Below are 15,765 nucleotides of genomic sequence, written 5' to 3' on the forward strand. Positions count from 1 at the left end.
TAAACTGTAATTCGTCAACTGGCCGCTAGAGGCTGGCTGCAAAAGGGAGTCAGTCCCATAGACTATCCATGTTTAAATGCCCAACTTTACAGCAGAAAAAAACATGTTTACAGCCTGGTTCAAAAAATGATTTTGGTCTACATAGCTAATTTTGCCCTTCATGACAACTGTTTTGGGGGTGAATTTTTTTATAGCTCATCCGTTTAAATTATATTAAGCCTTAAAGTTCTGCATAATTAAGGGCGTGGCCACTTGAGTGACAGGTGGATTGCCGCTGCTACGGCCTGCTCCGCCCACTTTGAGCTACAAAAAATCTCTTCAGGAATCTACGGGTGACATCACAGACACTACGTCCATGTTTTTATACAGTCTATGCTACAATCCCTGCTGGTACCGAGACTAGAACCCATGACCTTTTGACATTTTGTGGTGCTATAAACTGAAAAACACAGGTTAGTCAGCCTCACTACTTTGCCAAATAGTCGACCAGTGCGACAGTAACAACACACCTATCAACAAATCATTAGGTATCTGTGGTCAGAGAAGCAGAAAAGCAACAATAGATGTGCCAAATAAAGCAGTTGCTCAAGGACAGATGACACAGACATTTCACACACATACACTGAGAATGATGTGTTTTGCTAACTGGCAGAAACACTGCTATTGGTTCTAAAACAAACTGTTTTTTTAGAACGTGAGGGGGCAGTCTGTGCCGTCCTGCTAAACCAAATGCCTACACGGCAGTGTGCACACGTGTGTGTGTGTGTGTGTGTGTGTGTTTGCATGTATGGTTTGAGAGTGTGCTGGACAGTAACAGGCATTCTCTAAGGCTTTAAGCGAACTTTCCTGCCGGCTCCAGACCTTATATAAAATGTGTGTGCTGAGTAGATGCTGAGGTAAAAGCTGGTCTCTTAGCGTCTGCCTTTAGACTCCAAAGCACGGCATAGAGCCAGCACCACACTCACTGTGAGATGTACACACACAAATGGAGCCAGTTACCAGGAAAACTGAATTATGTAGGAGACTGTGTGCATTGACCAGAAAATTTGAGTTTCCCAAAGCATCACTATGTGAAATATAATTCGATAAACAGAAGCAAGTAGTACGGGCAACTTTACACCAAGACGTACTATACGAACTTAACTTCATCATGACTTATGTTGTAGTCCCACTAATGAGTCTGGAATCTCTTGTGAGATCAGTTCTTAACAGGCTCACCGTTTCTCTTCTCCCTCTGATTGGTTTGGGTCCTGCTCCTTGGGCATGTGTTCCATTCACCTTATTTCCATCCAGCAGCCAATCATGTGAGACTGAGGCGGGCCCCACCCTCGAATGCACGCCTGTCATTCGCGGGTTGTGATGAGTCAGACAGTCATCGGACGGCTCTGCAGAGCGACGCTCGCAAACCAAGCCCACCTTACTCTCCAACTCAGATGGCCAGTGATAATGCAGCAATATGTGATGAGGTCTGCGAAAAAAAAAGAGAGAATCAAAGAATGCTGCAATAACTTACGGTAATGAAAAAAACTTTAGCATTTTTTCTAGCATAAAATTTCTTGGGGAAATGCAAAATTTTGCAAGCTAACACAAAGTTTTGTGGGGAAATCTTTTGTGAGTGAATGCAAAGTTTCTCAGGTGAAGTTTTTTGGGGGAGTGCAATACGTTTGTGAGCAAACAAAAAGGTTCTCTGGAAGGCAATTATTTTGAGAAATAATTGTTCATCTGATCTCGTAATTTTTATGGGGCTCCATACAAAACAAAGAAGTATAAGCAAAGCTAAAGATTTTTACATTTATTTATAATTTATGTATTTATGACTTTTATATTTTAATATTTATTTATAATTTATGGCCCAGATTTACTAAACATGGCAAATTAGCGTCTGAAAGGGAAACTCCTGCAAATACATATTCAATAAGGTCAGGAACAAAAATAACTGTGTCCATGCCTTTTATGTTTTATTTGTTCAGTGTGTGTATTTAGTAAATAATGACAGTACTTTTTTAAAGCCAAAAGACAGTTTTTTATTGTGTGTGCCGTTAGTAAATCTGGCCCTATATATATTATTTGTTTTCATATTCATAGCATTTTCACCACTAGGATCACTAATATTGACAGTTTACAAATAAAAGTTATCTTGTGTCAATGTATTAAAAAATAAATGACCCTCACAAACTTTGGCAAATCTCAATATAGTGGATTTAGTCAATTGTATTTTTTTTTTCTCCAATAAAATAAAATAAAATAAAATACATGCATACATACTCCAGTATTATAATTCTGGTCTACATTCTATTCTGAGATTGAGTGATAAATATGTGTGCGCCCTCTCCTCTTTTAGCTGACTGTCCCATTTAACATGCTTCCCATGGGCTCTCCAGAGCAAAGCCGGCTCACTGGAGACAGAAAGCACACTTTCCAGGAAACATTTTCGATTAGGAGGGCCCTAATCCCATCTCTCCCTTTACCCTGTGCAAACCCAGGAGCTCACGTGCACCACTAGGCTGCTCTTTCACTTCTTTGGCAGCAACAATGTGTCTTAAAACCTGTGTAAATCGCAAGGCCTCGACTGCCTCGATAATCTGGATTAGGTGGTGGGATATTGAAAAAAACGATGATCTCGATTTTACAGGCTACACGATTCTGATGAGCTGGACCATTTAGATGGATATGTCGTCGCTTCCAGTCTTTTAACTGTGTCTTTAGACTTATTTGTGTATGCAGACTGTACTGAAATGGACACACAATTCTAAATATAACAGATGAGATTAGACAAAGGAAGTTGACGTGATCGAGCAAATTAGAGATTTAGCACCACAACTAATCGGTATCCAAACTTAGTCTCTGTTTTGTCATTGTCACAGGTCAATGAGGTCAGACTATGAGCCCACATAAAGCCACTGATCTGGGATTTTTTTTTTTTTAGAACTGGGTGTTATACCGACTTTGTAATGTACACCGATATATTTCAAAAACAATATAGAATAAGACAATACTGTTATGAAACTTATGTTTCATGGTATATTCTCACCTCTAAATGTAAGAAACGCATGTCAAACAAGCGCAATCGAAATGGAGTGCAAATATAAATTAAATAAACATTTAGTCTGATGCTATTGTTTTTATTTATTTTAATTTAATGATTTTAATGTCTGCTTTTTTTTTGCTAATATAATGTACAGATGCACAAATAAATTCATTATATTCAATTTTCACTTTGTTTGGGGGACAACACTGAGCAGGATGTGGAATCAGATTTTTTTTTTTTTTTTTTATAAATACAGAAAATAAAAATAAAAATCAATTAATCGATTAACTTAAGAAATAATCAAACTGCAGCCCTAGTTTAGTTATTTGGAGATTATCCAGATTTAAAAGATCAGATAAGCAGTGGAACCATTTAATCTGTATAGAATGTCTTGATTATGTTGCATTAAAAAGTGGAAGTAGTGTACATTCAGCCTGAAAAAATACCAAGATGTATATCGTAATTTGCCATCAGCCTAAAAATACAGAGATATGATTTATGGCCTATATTGCTCAGCCCCAACTCTTTCTTTCAAGTAAAGTTGTCTTGCCTCCTCTATAAAGGCATCTTAAGTGAATACTGATGAATCGAGGCAAATTCACAAAGCGATCTGCTGACAAAAGAGCATGTGTAAGTGTATATAGATTTTTCTTTGGTATCTATTATGCACACAGTTACTAAATGCACTCCCCAAACAGAAACCGACGTGGAACATGCCGTGCAGGCCCTTTGAATCCATCAATGAATGGGTGGCTCTGGACCAGAGAGGGGAATTAGATAGTTTTATTGTGTGTGAAGAGAAAGGAAAGGATCTGGCGGCTTAAGCTCAAAGCTTGGCGAAGCACAATCACAGAGCTGAGTTGTGCCACGGGACTCCATGATATTCGTATATTGATACGGCAGGGATACGCTTGTGTATCGCCGCATCGGAAAGGCCCATATTCTGACTGAAGAGGTGCTTGGTGATTCAAACACATGGCTTGTGTGTGACGCAATCCTTTGACAATGAAGCCAAGAGGACATTTGTTCTGCATAAGTTAATACTCAGCTGGCCTATCATCTTTCAGCGGGGTTGCCTGTTCACATATTCGCCAGCCTAACAATCCTTTTCATCTGCCTGTCCGGCTGATGTGTGTTAAAGTGTGGTCCCGTTGATTTTGTGTAGAGTTAAGTGTGTGTGTGTGTAAATGTTTTTAAGCGGGTTATGACCAAAACAATGGTGACGCACAGTGGGACTGCTGCAACTAATCACAATAATTAGTCTCCAATGATTAATAAAGGATTCAAGAGAATTATGAGTTATGAGTGAGAAGCTGCTCATACAGTACTTCAAATGGTGATGCTGCCTCCTGATTGGTGGATGGCCCATGAAGGGATTGTTCAAACAAAATTAAATCTGTCTTATTTTTGTCACCCACATTTCATTGTAGATCTGTATAAATCTGTATACTTCTTTTTGTTGTGTGAAGCAAAAAAAAAGATGTTTTGAAGAAAGTTAATGCTGCACTCTTCACACAATAAAAGTGGATGAGGACTAGGGCTGTCAAGCTCTAAAAAGGCATAAGACAACACTAAAGTAGTCCTCATTTTTCGAATTTTCAAAAGCCATACATCCACTTTGTTTGAGGAACAAATCAGAATGTACATTTCTCATGGTGACATCTGTAAAAAAATATTTTGGACTCCTCAGTGATAAAGCTCATGGATTCAGATGACAATTTATTTATTGTGGAGGGGCACATTTTGTGATTCTATAAACATGGAAAAGCACTTTTCACATGGCCCATCACATGTTCAAAGTTTCTTCAAATATCAAAAAGGATTTATAAAATGACTTTTTGATTGATCCTTTCCTGTAAACTTAGAGATGCAGTTATATGCCTTATGTCTCCAATGAGAAACAATTATTGTCTGAATAAGGCTTATATGGAAAAGTGCAGCTTAGACACTCTGCTAAATATACCTTAGTGTTCTACAGAAAGAAAGAAAGTCACATGGTTATCAAGAACACATCAAGGGTGAGTAAATGATCTTAGAATTTTGGGTCAACTACAAAGCCCTTCATTATCACAGCCACATGGCTAAAATGTACACGTGGACAGTCTCGTCGCTGCCCAGGCCTGCATACTGTAGGAGGTCCACCTCTCCCCCCTGTTCAGTAAAGGTCAAAGTCATAAAGCCCCATACAATCAAACATACGGGATCTATAAATGTAGATTTACAAGGCAGGGTTCCTGTTAAACTTGCAACTGAGCGAGAACAGGGACAGGAGGGAGACCAGGAGCAAGAGAACAAGAAAAAGAATACAGCAGATTAAGTTTAATTCAGCATAGGGCCATAAACAAGGAAAAAAGAAGAGGTGGTGTTTGTTAATGATGACTGTTTGTTTTAGTGTGTGTGTTGTAAAAAGTGCAAAGGGAGCCAAAAATGCACAAAGGCCACATTAATTTTAAAGTGTAGCATTGCAGGTATCTTTGACACTGCACCTGTGTACGTAAGCCAAATGTGTGCGGGAGTGGGTATACTGTGTGTGTGAAGGGGCAACGCTTGACATATATGTTGACACAGTGCATACACTGGATATAAAAACTGCAGCAGGTGCAGCTGAGTAAGGTTTTCAGCCTCATTTTTCTTGCTCTAAGTTTGTCACTGTTTTCTGCATTCTCAAATGCGGCACTAAAACTTTTTAATTGGCAGGAAGAAAGTGGACTCTGTTACTCTCTTCCTCTGTTTGCCTACTTTCTTCTTGCCCTTAATTCAACGCTTTAAAATGCTGGTTTGAAGGTAGCATGAAAAATAATAATTAGTTAGTATGTTGCAGAGTGAAATGGCCTCTGTTAATTAGCCAATCTCTCTCGCTCTTTCTCTCTTGTTTCATTCAGGACAGAAGGCTCCAGTCTTCCTAATATAGAAAAATTATTTTATAATTACAACTATATTTCTATAAACATTTTACATCACAGCCACAGCGCAATTAAATTACACAGTAAGTTTTAAAAAATCTTTTAAAAAATGTTAAGATGATTAAAAGATTGTCATTTTCATCTTGTGGGTTTTTGACAGGTTGGCCGCTATACTTATGAACAGCTAATGACAGAGCACTGATGATTCAGTAGATAAAGATTCCAGACTGTGATCTGATATGATCTCAGTGAAGGCCACGTTGTGCAGATGCCATTATGCCAGTCAGAGCACACCATCCTTTAATGAATTTTTTTACACAGCAAAAAGAGATCCTTGTACCTGTATAACCAATCAACTTGGCACCTTAGAAAAAGAGCATTTTTAAAAAATGCTACTTTGCTTGATTGCCGATCTCAGCCTAACTAAAAGATCTAATGCACCAATTACACACATGCTTGCTCAGTAGCACCTTCATGTTAAAATAAAACTGAAGAAACACCTTTCTTGTGATTGTGCTCCTGAAATACCATTAGATCTGTGCACAGCCTCTAAAATCAGAAATGGTGGCAGGTTTAGCTTACAACCCATTGAGAATATTTTCATCTGGGTGGTTAAATGCAAGAAATATCTTGTCATCACATATATGTTTTATTTTTAGGGTAAAAAAAACCTTTAGGTATTGAAGATAAACGTACACTAGTCAAATACTAGTACACTAAATAAATACATATAAAATACTCACCACAGCCACTTTTTTTGTTTCATTTGGTGTTACTACTGGACCCTGCCTCACTCGTCCTCCTTCCCAACATTTGCTGTTTACATTAGGTGGAGAGGGCTGATAAATGTGTTTGATTGATGGCTGGTTAAACTGCCTCTGCAAGTCACCACATGCCTGATTATTGTTTCTGGGTAGTTGACTTTTTAGTAGTTGTTACTACTATGTGTCAGGTTTACAAAGAGTGGTTGAGAAATGGTTTAGAAAAGGACAGTACAGGAAAGTTGAAAGAGAAGAGTGGCCAATCAGTATAGATCTTTAATGCTGGTCTATATGATATAATGCAGCTTAATGCCAGTAAATGACACATTCGCAAAATTGCTTATATATATATATATATATATATATATATATATATATATATATATATATATATATATATATAATAAATTATATAATTATTTGATTTCTTATGGATCATGTAACACTGAAAACTGGAGTAATAGCCACTGAAAATGGAGCCATACAGATTTGTTTTTTTTATATTTAATTAAATACAGTTATTTATTTTTTTTTTTTTAATTGCATTTTATTTTGTATATATAGACATTCACACCTTTATGACTGCACAGTTTTTGTTTACAAATAATGTGTTTGAAGTTTAAGTGTATAGACACAGTACAGATATAATAACATGCAATCTGAAATACAAATTTCTTTAACTTGTCAATAAACTCAAAAAGTCAAATGTGAGTCAATTCATCAGGTAGGCAGATATATAACAGTCTTCTATTGTTCATCTGAACCTGTAGAATTTCTTTCTGCTGGACAGGGCGGGAGCTTCTTTTGGCAGATGTAGCCCCTTCTATCCAATGCTTTGCTTTTACAACATTAATCACCCCAGACATTTATTGCGTATGAATAATCGTCATCTTATCTAAGGAGAAATTTAGCTTGTGTCTGTTTAGCATCTTCTCTAGCTCAAGAATGAGGAAAATTAATGGGGTGGGTCTGCTCAAATGCAAGAAGGAGACGATGGTTATCTTGCACAAGGTCAGTCTGACAAAGTCACTTTCCTTAGGCACAGACGGCTGTGTAGGGGGGAACAAAAAAAAGGGGAAAGGAGGGGCATTGTGGGAAACTGACGCTACCTCCCCAACACACACACAAACACTCCCCTTCAGAGAGCGCACGGCCTCCTCCTTCATTCCACCATGCCTTTGGCAAAGACGGGTCAAGACGCTGCCAAGAATGTGACTGTATTTTAAAAAACATATTAGAGGCTTTCCTCTCCTGATTTCGCTGTTTCTAAGGTGGATCAATCAAAAAAAACAAAACTTTGATGTTCTCAAGAGGTGGTTAAAAGGAAGATTTGGCGAATTGAGCCCTCTGTGGGTTTGCCGGCTTTGTGGATAGCTAAATCATGCTCCATTAATCTTTCACAAGGCCAGTCAGTCAGGCATAAAAAACCTGAGATTTACTTTAAGACGGATGCTTCAGCATTTATTTTTCATTACGATATACCAATAGGACTTGCTTGAGTCTAGCAACTTATCAAGTGATCTCACTGCAGTCAGATGGATGTTCATGGTCAAGATGTGAACTTCACCTCAGATCGTGGAAGATCGCATACTGGTCTTCCTCTGACGCAACGTAAAGCTGAATGGACCGAATGCACAGCTTTCCATCTAATGACCTACTTTTCAGGGCTGTCAAAGTTAAACACATTTGATTAATTAAATATGTTTAAAATAAAATTTGACATTGTAAGTGCTTCATTCTGTATGATTTCTAAAAAAAAAAAAAAAAAAAAAAAAAAAGATGGGAGTATTCAAAGCTGATTAAAAGTGAATGGAGCCACATCAAGTGTCGCACACATACACAAGTTCTTTACTGTAAATTTTAAAGAATGGGGATATCTATTATTATTGCACGGTTGTTCCAAACCTGTATGACATAGTTTAATTTGTAGAACTTAAAACGTGAATTATTTATTTATTTATTTTATTCTGGCCACTTTTTTTTCAATGTAATAAAAATAAAGGAGGGCTCCAGTGAGGCCCCAAAATCACTATAAATGTGATTGTCATTATTCTTTGGACTCTCTTTGGCATGTTTATTATAAGCAATATTCAAATGATGAATGAATGACTCTTTTGAGTCCAATCTTTCAATGATTGGTTTATTCTTCTCACAAAACTGGTGTGAATGATTGGTTCACTGTCAAACTGATGGAGTTCTAAAGTTGTCAGTGAAACAACGATCTGTTCACAGCTGTTTGGGTATATTCCTTAACTTTAAAAAATATAACACATAAATCAAATTGATTAGTTTTATGTTTTCTTGGAGTCTGGCAGTTCGAGAAAAGATTGGCCAAACAAAATATAGTAGTTGACATTAGTAGTATGACCAAAACAAAAAAAATAATTATAAAAAATACATAAAATAAAGTTATACAGCTTTGAAACGACATGAAGGTAAAGTAAAGGATGACAAATTTTGGGTGAACTACCTTTAAATTGATCAAATTAAGGGACATATGTTTATAACAGTGCAGATTTGCATTTCCTTTTTTAAATTTCCTGTTCATTTAGACAAATATAAAATGCGTTTTTTTTTTTCTGTATACGTGATGAGTCAAAAGCACTGATGCAAAAATTTACACTACGAGTTTCTTTCACACAAACTGCCATTCCGAATAATCACACAAACACTTGTTAGTTTTCTTTCCTTAAAAAAGGAACTATAGCTGGGTTTCCATCACCCTGCTTTTATGCGCATTTTGAAGTATCGCATCAGAATCAAGTGATGGAAATGCTGAATTTTCGAATAAAAATTGCTTAATTCGCAAAAAAAATGTTACACTCACTTGAGGTGGTTTTTGACTTGTGCGAAAAAGCGTTAATGCATATAATCGGAGATGGAAATGCATTTTGCGAATAAATTCCTCCAAGCACATCAAAAAAGTTATGTGACTTTGCGCTATGGAACGGCAAATCCTGACTAACCAGCAGACCAATCTTGTTCCACAGCATCTGAAATGTTGTTATATGGTTATTTGGAAATGCCCGAGAGAATTCTCTCATCAAAGTATTTCTGTATAATTGCCTCCCAGAACTGTTAAACGATTGCGTTCCCAAACAGCAGCATCCACCTCCGAAAGCAGGTGCCGTCTGCTCGTTCTGAGGTGCAAGTAATTTATTACATAGGAAAATTATTATATTCAGTAGCTTCTCCTACTTTTCTTAGTGATGTTAAGTGCCAGTTTATCAGGAAGTTTATTCTCTTTGACTGCTTGTTCGCAAATGTTTTGTGCAATATTCCAATTTTGCACATAATTTAAATTCGCAACTTTGGATGGAAACCTGGCTTATGTGCATTACTATCAAAAATTATGACATTAATCATGTTTAGTGCTTACACATATAATTAGCATGACTTTAAGAAGGAAACGTAAAGAGACAAATGAACAAAGCCAGAGGTCAGGGATGCAGATAGGATCAAAGGTCACCACTGTGTTTGGACAGGAGCCCAGTTAAAGATCCATCTCCTTTCCCCCTTACAAACCTTGCCAGTTTGTGTGTAGTTCATACACTTCACCAGGGTCTGTGCCCAGGGAAGTGGTACAGAATTGAGATATCACACAATAAAACTGCCAACTGTAGAGTTACTGCAGTATGCGCTGGTTTCCATGTCTCCTCAAAGACGGAAAGAGTAGGAATCCCTCAGGCTGAGTGCAGTGTAGAGAGTAGCACTGACCCCTCCTCCTCATGTTGGTGCGAGCGAGTGCTCAGTCACGTGTGTATAGGATGGCCGAACTTAAGCCCCGGGTACACTTCACATTTAGCATTCCTTTCCGTCTCGTGCACAGCCGCAACCGCACAGCTTTCAAAAGTATATCAACTGTAGATGAGCGTGGACGGATGAGCTTGACACATGCGCAGCACCACGGGGTGCGCGGCTGTCTGTGAGCCCTCTTGATGACGAAAATAACGTAATGCCGACGGTACGCTGACGGCCGAAATATACTCTGGCCTTTACGGCAACCGGCCGTTTTTTGCCTTATTCCAACTCTCTGTTCTGGACTTGCACAAACTGTGTTGCTATGCAATCATTTTCCAAAATGTCATTTATGTGAAAATATGAAGTCTGTTAATGCCCGTTAACACAGGCTAAAGACAGATGCACAGAGAAAAATACTGTAGCAGGCAGATCACTCACTGTTCATGATGCACAAACTATTGGAAGAAAATCCTCAATATTTGGGGGTTTATATGAATGTGTTTCTGAGGGGAGATGACTGTCTTCTGAAAAGTTTACATGGTATAATTTCACAAAGTTTGTCAGAGCATTCAGTTTTTGCTTCAAATTGGGTAATTATTAAATCAAATTATGTATATGATTATTATTATTTAACTAAATTATATGAAATTACATAAATGATATAAATGATATGTATATGAATTATATAACTAAAATTAAATAATTGTAATTACAGATTTAGGTTAAATAAAGATGGCACTCTTTATTTTTATTTTTTTTTTCGTTTTAGGAAACAAATCAAAGAAAAAAAATAATTCTACTGTTTCTAATATTCTGTATGTTGCTCAAAAACAAAATATATTGTGTTCAGCAAAAAAAAAAAAAATATATATATATATATATATATATATATATATATATATATATATATATATATATATATATATAGATTTTTTTTTTTTACCCAGTCATTTAAAAATAACACATTTCAGAGCTATAACAACAATACCGTGATACCTTGAAACCGTGATATTGTTGCTTAAGGTTATCATACCATCAAAATCTCATACTGGCCCATGCCTAGTACACATACACAACAGCAAAGCAGGAAAAACCAGACACAACATCAAGTCTCACTGACTTCAAACCCCCTTGGGCTGTTTGTGTAAAGGAACCATTCACCTAAAAATGACAATTCTGTCAGCGCTCACACCCCCATGTTGTTGCAACCCTGTATTTCTTTTTTTCCTCCATGAAAAACAAAAGACAATGTTTAATGTTTGAGGTGTCCTTTTCCCTTTAAATATGACACATTCTGGCTTGGAATGACATGGAATGAGGTGCACAATAACTTTGTATGAGTAAAATACAGAAAATCTTTCCCTCTGATTAAGTTCTCGATTGTCACTTGAAGTCAAGTTCTTCAAATTTGTTCTTTAATCCTTTAAATGTAACACAACAGTGAGCACTACAGTAGAGGAGAAGATTTTTGCTAACTAACAAATATATGCAGCATACAAGTAAATAGAGTATGGGTTAGTAGCATAAAGCATGGATTACATATGATACTAAGTATGGATTACATACTGTATGATGCATATTTTTTTTTTTTTTTTTTTTGCTGTTAAGCAATATAAATAAAATAATTTGTCTTTGTGACAAAACATTCAACACTTTTTGATTCAATGAATTTTAATTAGGTTTCATGACCTGATTCATGCAATGTTCCTTCACTATAGAAGTGATTTTTTAGCTTTTATTAAAGGAACAGTTTACGTGAAAAATGAAAGTTCAGTCTTCATTTACTCAACCTCATGTCATTCCAGACCTGTATGACTCTCTTTCTTTTGTGGAACACAAAAGATGATATTTTGAAGATAGTTAAACCACTTTTAACAGTTTTGCATGGTATGGATGAAAAAAAAAAAACTGAGATTTTATCAAAATATCTTCTTTTGTGTTTTACAGATTATTTGAAATGACATGAGGGTAAGTAAATGATGACAGAATTTCTGCTTGCCCAAAACTCATTTTCTAGGAATTTCTAGATTTTCCATGACTCTGCTTTCAATATGCATGTGAAATTACATCACATACCTCAACATCAGATGCCCTTTTAATTTGCATAAAGTCGTGCAAGATGTAACTGTGTTAAAGGTGATCTGAGGAATTGCTATCATTTCTCATGGTTCTACCCCACAGCTCGCCTGTCGCTTTGAGAGAAAACTGATGTGTTTATTGCTGGCAGTGGCATTTATGTCCTGTAAGTTCTCATAAAAGACAGAACAACATGTCCAATTGTTGCTGTGTGCACACACACACACACACACACACACACACACACACACACACACACACACACACACACACACACACACACACACACACACACACACACACACAGTAAAAAAGCCAAGCATCACACAAGCACAGCACAAATAAAACACACCAGCTGCTGGCCAAATGCATAAACTCCAAAGCAAATAAAACTAGAGAAATAAATAAAACCACATTTATAAAGAGAAAAAGCAGTACCGTACACACACTTGTACTGTAAAAAAAAAAAACACTACACACTGTAGACCAGCATTCAGATTGTGGCGTGAATGGCCTGTAAATGCTTCTAGTGAGGTGCACAGTGACCCGCTTCTTGAAGCAGCCACACGTTGCTCTCCTCCTGTATCACGCCCCTATATTACCTCGCTCTCCCCACCAGTCACCTCCACCCATCACCTCCTCATCTCAGTCACCTCCGTAATGAGCTATAAATGTAGAGCGCTGTGGCATACAGAGGGCCGAGGGAGCTCGGACACACCCCTGAGACTAAAGATGCTGGCAGGTGGGTAGCTGGGGCCCTATCCCGGATGTTGTGGAGCCTTGAAAGCCGAGAAGGTGGTGGCGCTTACCAGGATGATGGCGCCTGTGGGAGAGGGGTGATTTTTTTGGCCCAGTGCCAGAGTTGTGACCAATCCTCTCACGCTTGTGTGGTCCTCGATTGTATTAGTACCCCTAGTACACACACATATTGTACCTTCAAAATCCATAATACACATATGTACGATCTGGGTGGAAATTCCCGTAACGTTGTTTTAAACATGCACATGCTGGATGCATTCCACCTCTCTAGGCAAAAACAACCTCTCACCCCATCAAAAATCAGGGCACAGTCACACATGTTGCAGTACACGCTCTGCTCTGGATTGTTTGGTTCTGTTTTCTGTAAAGAATAAAGTAACTGGTTCAGTTTGTCCTATGAGTTCATCTTGTTCATAAAAAGTAAAAACAAGAGGAGGAATTGAATATGTAAAAGTGACCGAGGACCATACACAATTAAAAGGACACTGGAGCAATATAGTAAAATTCAAATTTAATTTGCTTTTGCAGTTTTTCAGGAGCTTGATGAAAATGCTCTCTGCATCCAAATATGCCTTCTTTTCTATTATTTAGTTTGCGAAAAATAATATGTCAAATGAGTATCATGTCCAAATACGTTGATTTATTATTCACAAATACAAAGAACAAACTTAATTAATGCCATAAAAAAGCAAGTTCTTCATCCAGTGCATAACATATTCTGCATGCATTTTAGAATGCAGCAACTAACTTGATTTAATAATGTGACCTGCACATAGTGCAATCCATGATTGGTTTGATATGATTGATTAAAATTCATTAAAGTTAATGGTTTAATTTCAATTGATTAGAATGTTAAAAAGTCTTGTTTATTACACGTTTATGCATTTGGCAGACAATTTTTTATTTATTTTTTTCAAAGCAACATAGAGTGCATTCAATTTATAATTTTTTTTAGTTCATGCTATCCTTGGTAATCAAACCCATGACTTTAGCATTGTTAGTAACATGCTTTACTGTTTGAGCTACAGGAAGGCTTATAAATTTTCATTAGTAAAATTTTTATTTAAAACTATCTAAAAATATCACAATTCAATGTTATCAAAATTATTATTTTTTATTTTTTTATTTTTTTGTTAAACTCAGATGTGATGTTGGCATAACATTATTTTATTACTTTTTCCTTGTTATTTTATGTATGAAGTTTTCAACAAAGGTTTAAGTCAAATATGAAAATGGACCGGGCTTAAAAAATGAGAAGTGCTGTGAAGACAAGCAACCTATAAATCCTGTATGGACCAGATTAAACTTATCAGAAGATGCACGAGTTCAATGAAAAACAGTACAATTTACTCTGCAATTTTTAGAATTTTTTGAGTAAAAAAAAAACATAACCATGTAAACCATAGTCCCAGTCCAAAAAAGGGCTACAGACCGATGCAACAGGCTCAGATATGTGAAGCATATAATGCAGGGAAAGAAAAAGGTAAAAACATGTGGAGGAGGGAGGCTAGGAGATGGAGGACTTGTGGCAAATTGCCCCAAGGTATGAACTGAAACAGTTAATTATTTTTTCTGCTTTCCTCGCTTTTTTCCTCATTCACTACATGTCCTTTCACAAAGCCAAGGCCTTACTCCACACAGCGTTAAGGAGAGAAGGAGCGAGATGAAAAACTAGGTGCCCGACAGCTTTTAGCAGGGAATTCATCATTTTTTCCTGTATACATCTGAGTCTGTATATGTCTGTGCATCTTAATCGGGTTGTTTGTGCATGTATGTTTACTTTTTGGGAATGCGTAGCTGAGCGGCCTCTGTCTGTATTTAATAAATGTGCATGTATAAGACTAAGTCTCTGAGGATCACTCTGTCTATTTATTTTTAGGTAAACACTGTGTTTCCTCTTCCTGTGGATTGTGGGTAATGGGGTTCTACCTCCTTCTTTCTCAGACATACATTATGCATTGCATCTTCACCAAATCCGCAGTGCTGTAGGTACGGCCCCGGAGGGCTCATCAAACACCATGACCAAAAGTACAAATGGCTCCTTCTTCTACAATAATACTGCGTTTCTTACTCTTTTTTTTTTTTGGTGCGATGGCGTACAGAGAAAATGGACTCCAATTCCCAAAGCACTTGTGGTGAGACTTCTCACACATGCTCCGTACGTTTGGCAGCTCGGGCGCCGCGTGTAGCCATAATGAGAAGCAGCGGCCCCCGGCACTTAATCAACAGGACAGCAGTTCAACGTGTCCCACTAACATAGCATGAGATGGGTCAATCCCTCCTTCACACTGACGCCTCAGGAGAGTCAGGAAACATTATGGTGCATAAACATTGATCATAACCACACACGGGGGAGGACCAGCGAGATGAGGGCGAGAGAAAACCAGAGGAAGAGGATGAGGCCTCCTCTTCTCTCCTTACTTTGAATCTGCCAGACTGGAATAGTCAGTCTGTATCTGTAAAAAAAAAGATCTTAGCTAAAACTTTTAACTTAATA

At 37.3% G+C, this 15,765-nt stretch overlaps 1 protein-coding gene across 2 annotated transcripts in view; it reads right to left on the reverse strand.

Moving 5' to 3' along the window:
* Nucleotides 1-15,765, reverse strand: part of thrab (thyroid hormone receptor alpha b) — a 123,825-nt gene that overhangs the window by 25,037 nt on the left and 83,023 nt on the right. For both annotated transcript variants that reach the window (XM_042767565.1, XM_042767566.1), the window contains exon 3: nucleotides 1,219-1,468. In XM_042767565.1, the coding sequence (XP_042623499.1) occupies nucleotides 1,219-1,274 (56 nt within the window). In that variant the 5' untranslated portion in view covers nucleotides 1,275-1,468. The remainder of the gene's footprint in view (nucleotides 1-1,218; nucleotides 1,469-15,765) is intronic.

Source organism: Cyprinus carpio, chromosome A12, assembly GCF_018340385.1.
Source record: "Cyprinus carpio isolate SPL01 chromosome A12, ASM1834038v1, whole genome shotgun sequence".
Taxonomy (NCBI): Eukaryota; Metazoa; Chordata; class Actinopteri; order Cypriniformes; family Cyprinidae; genus Cyprinus; species Cyprinus carpio.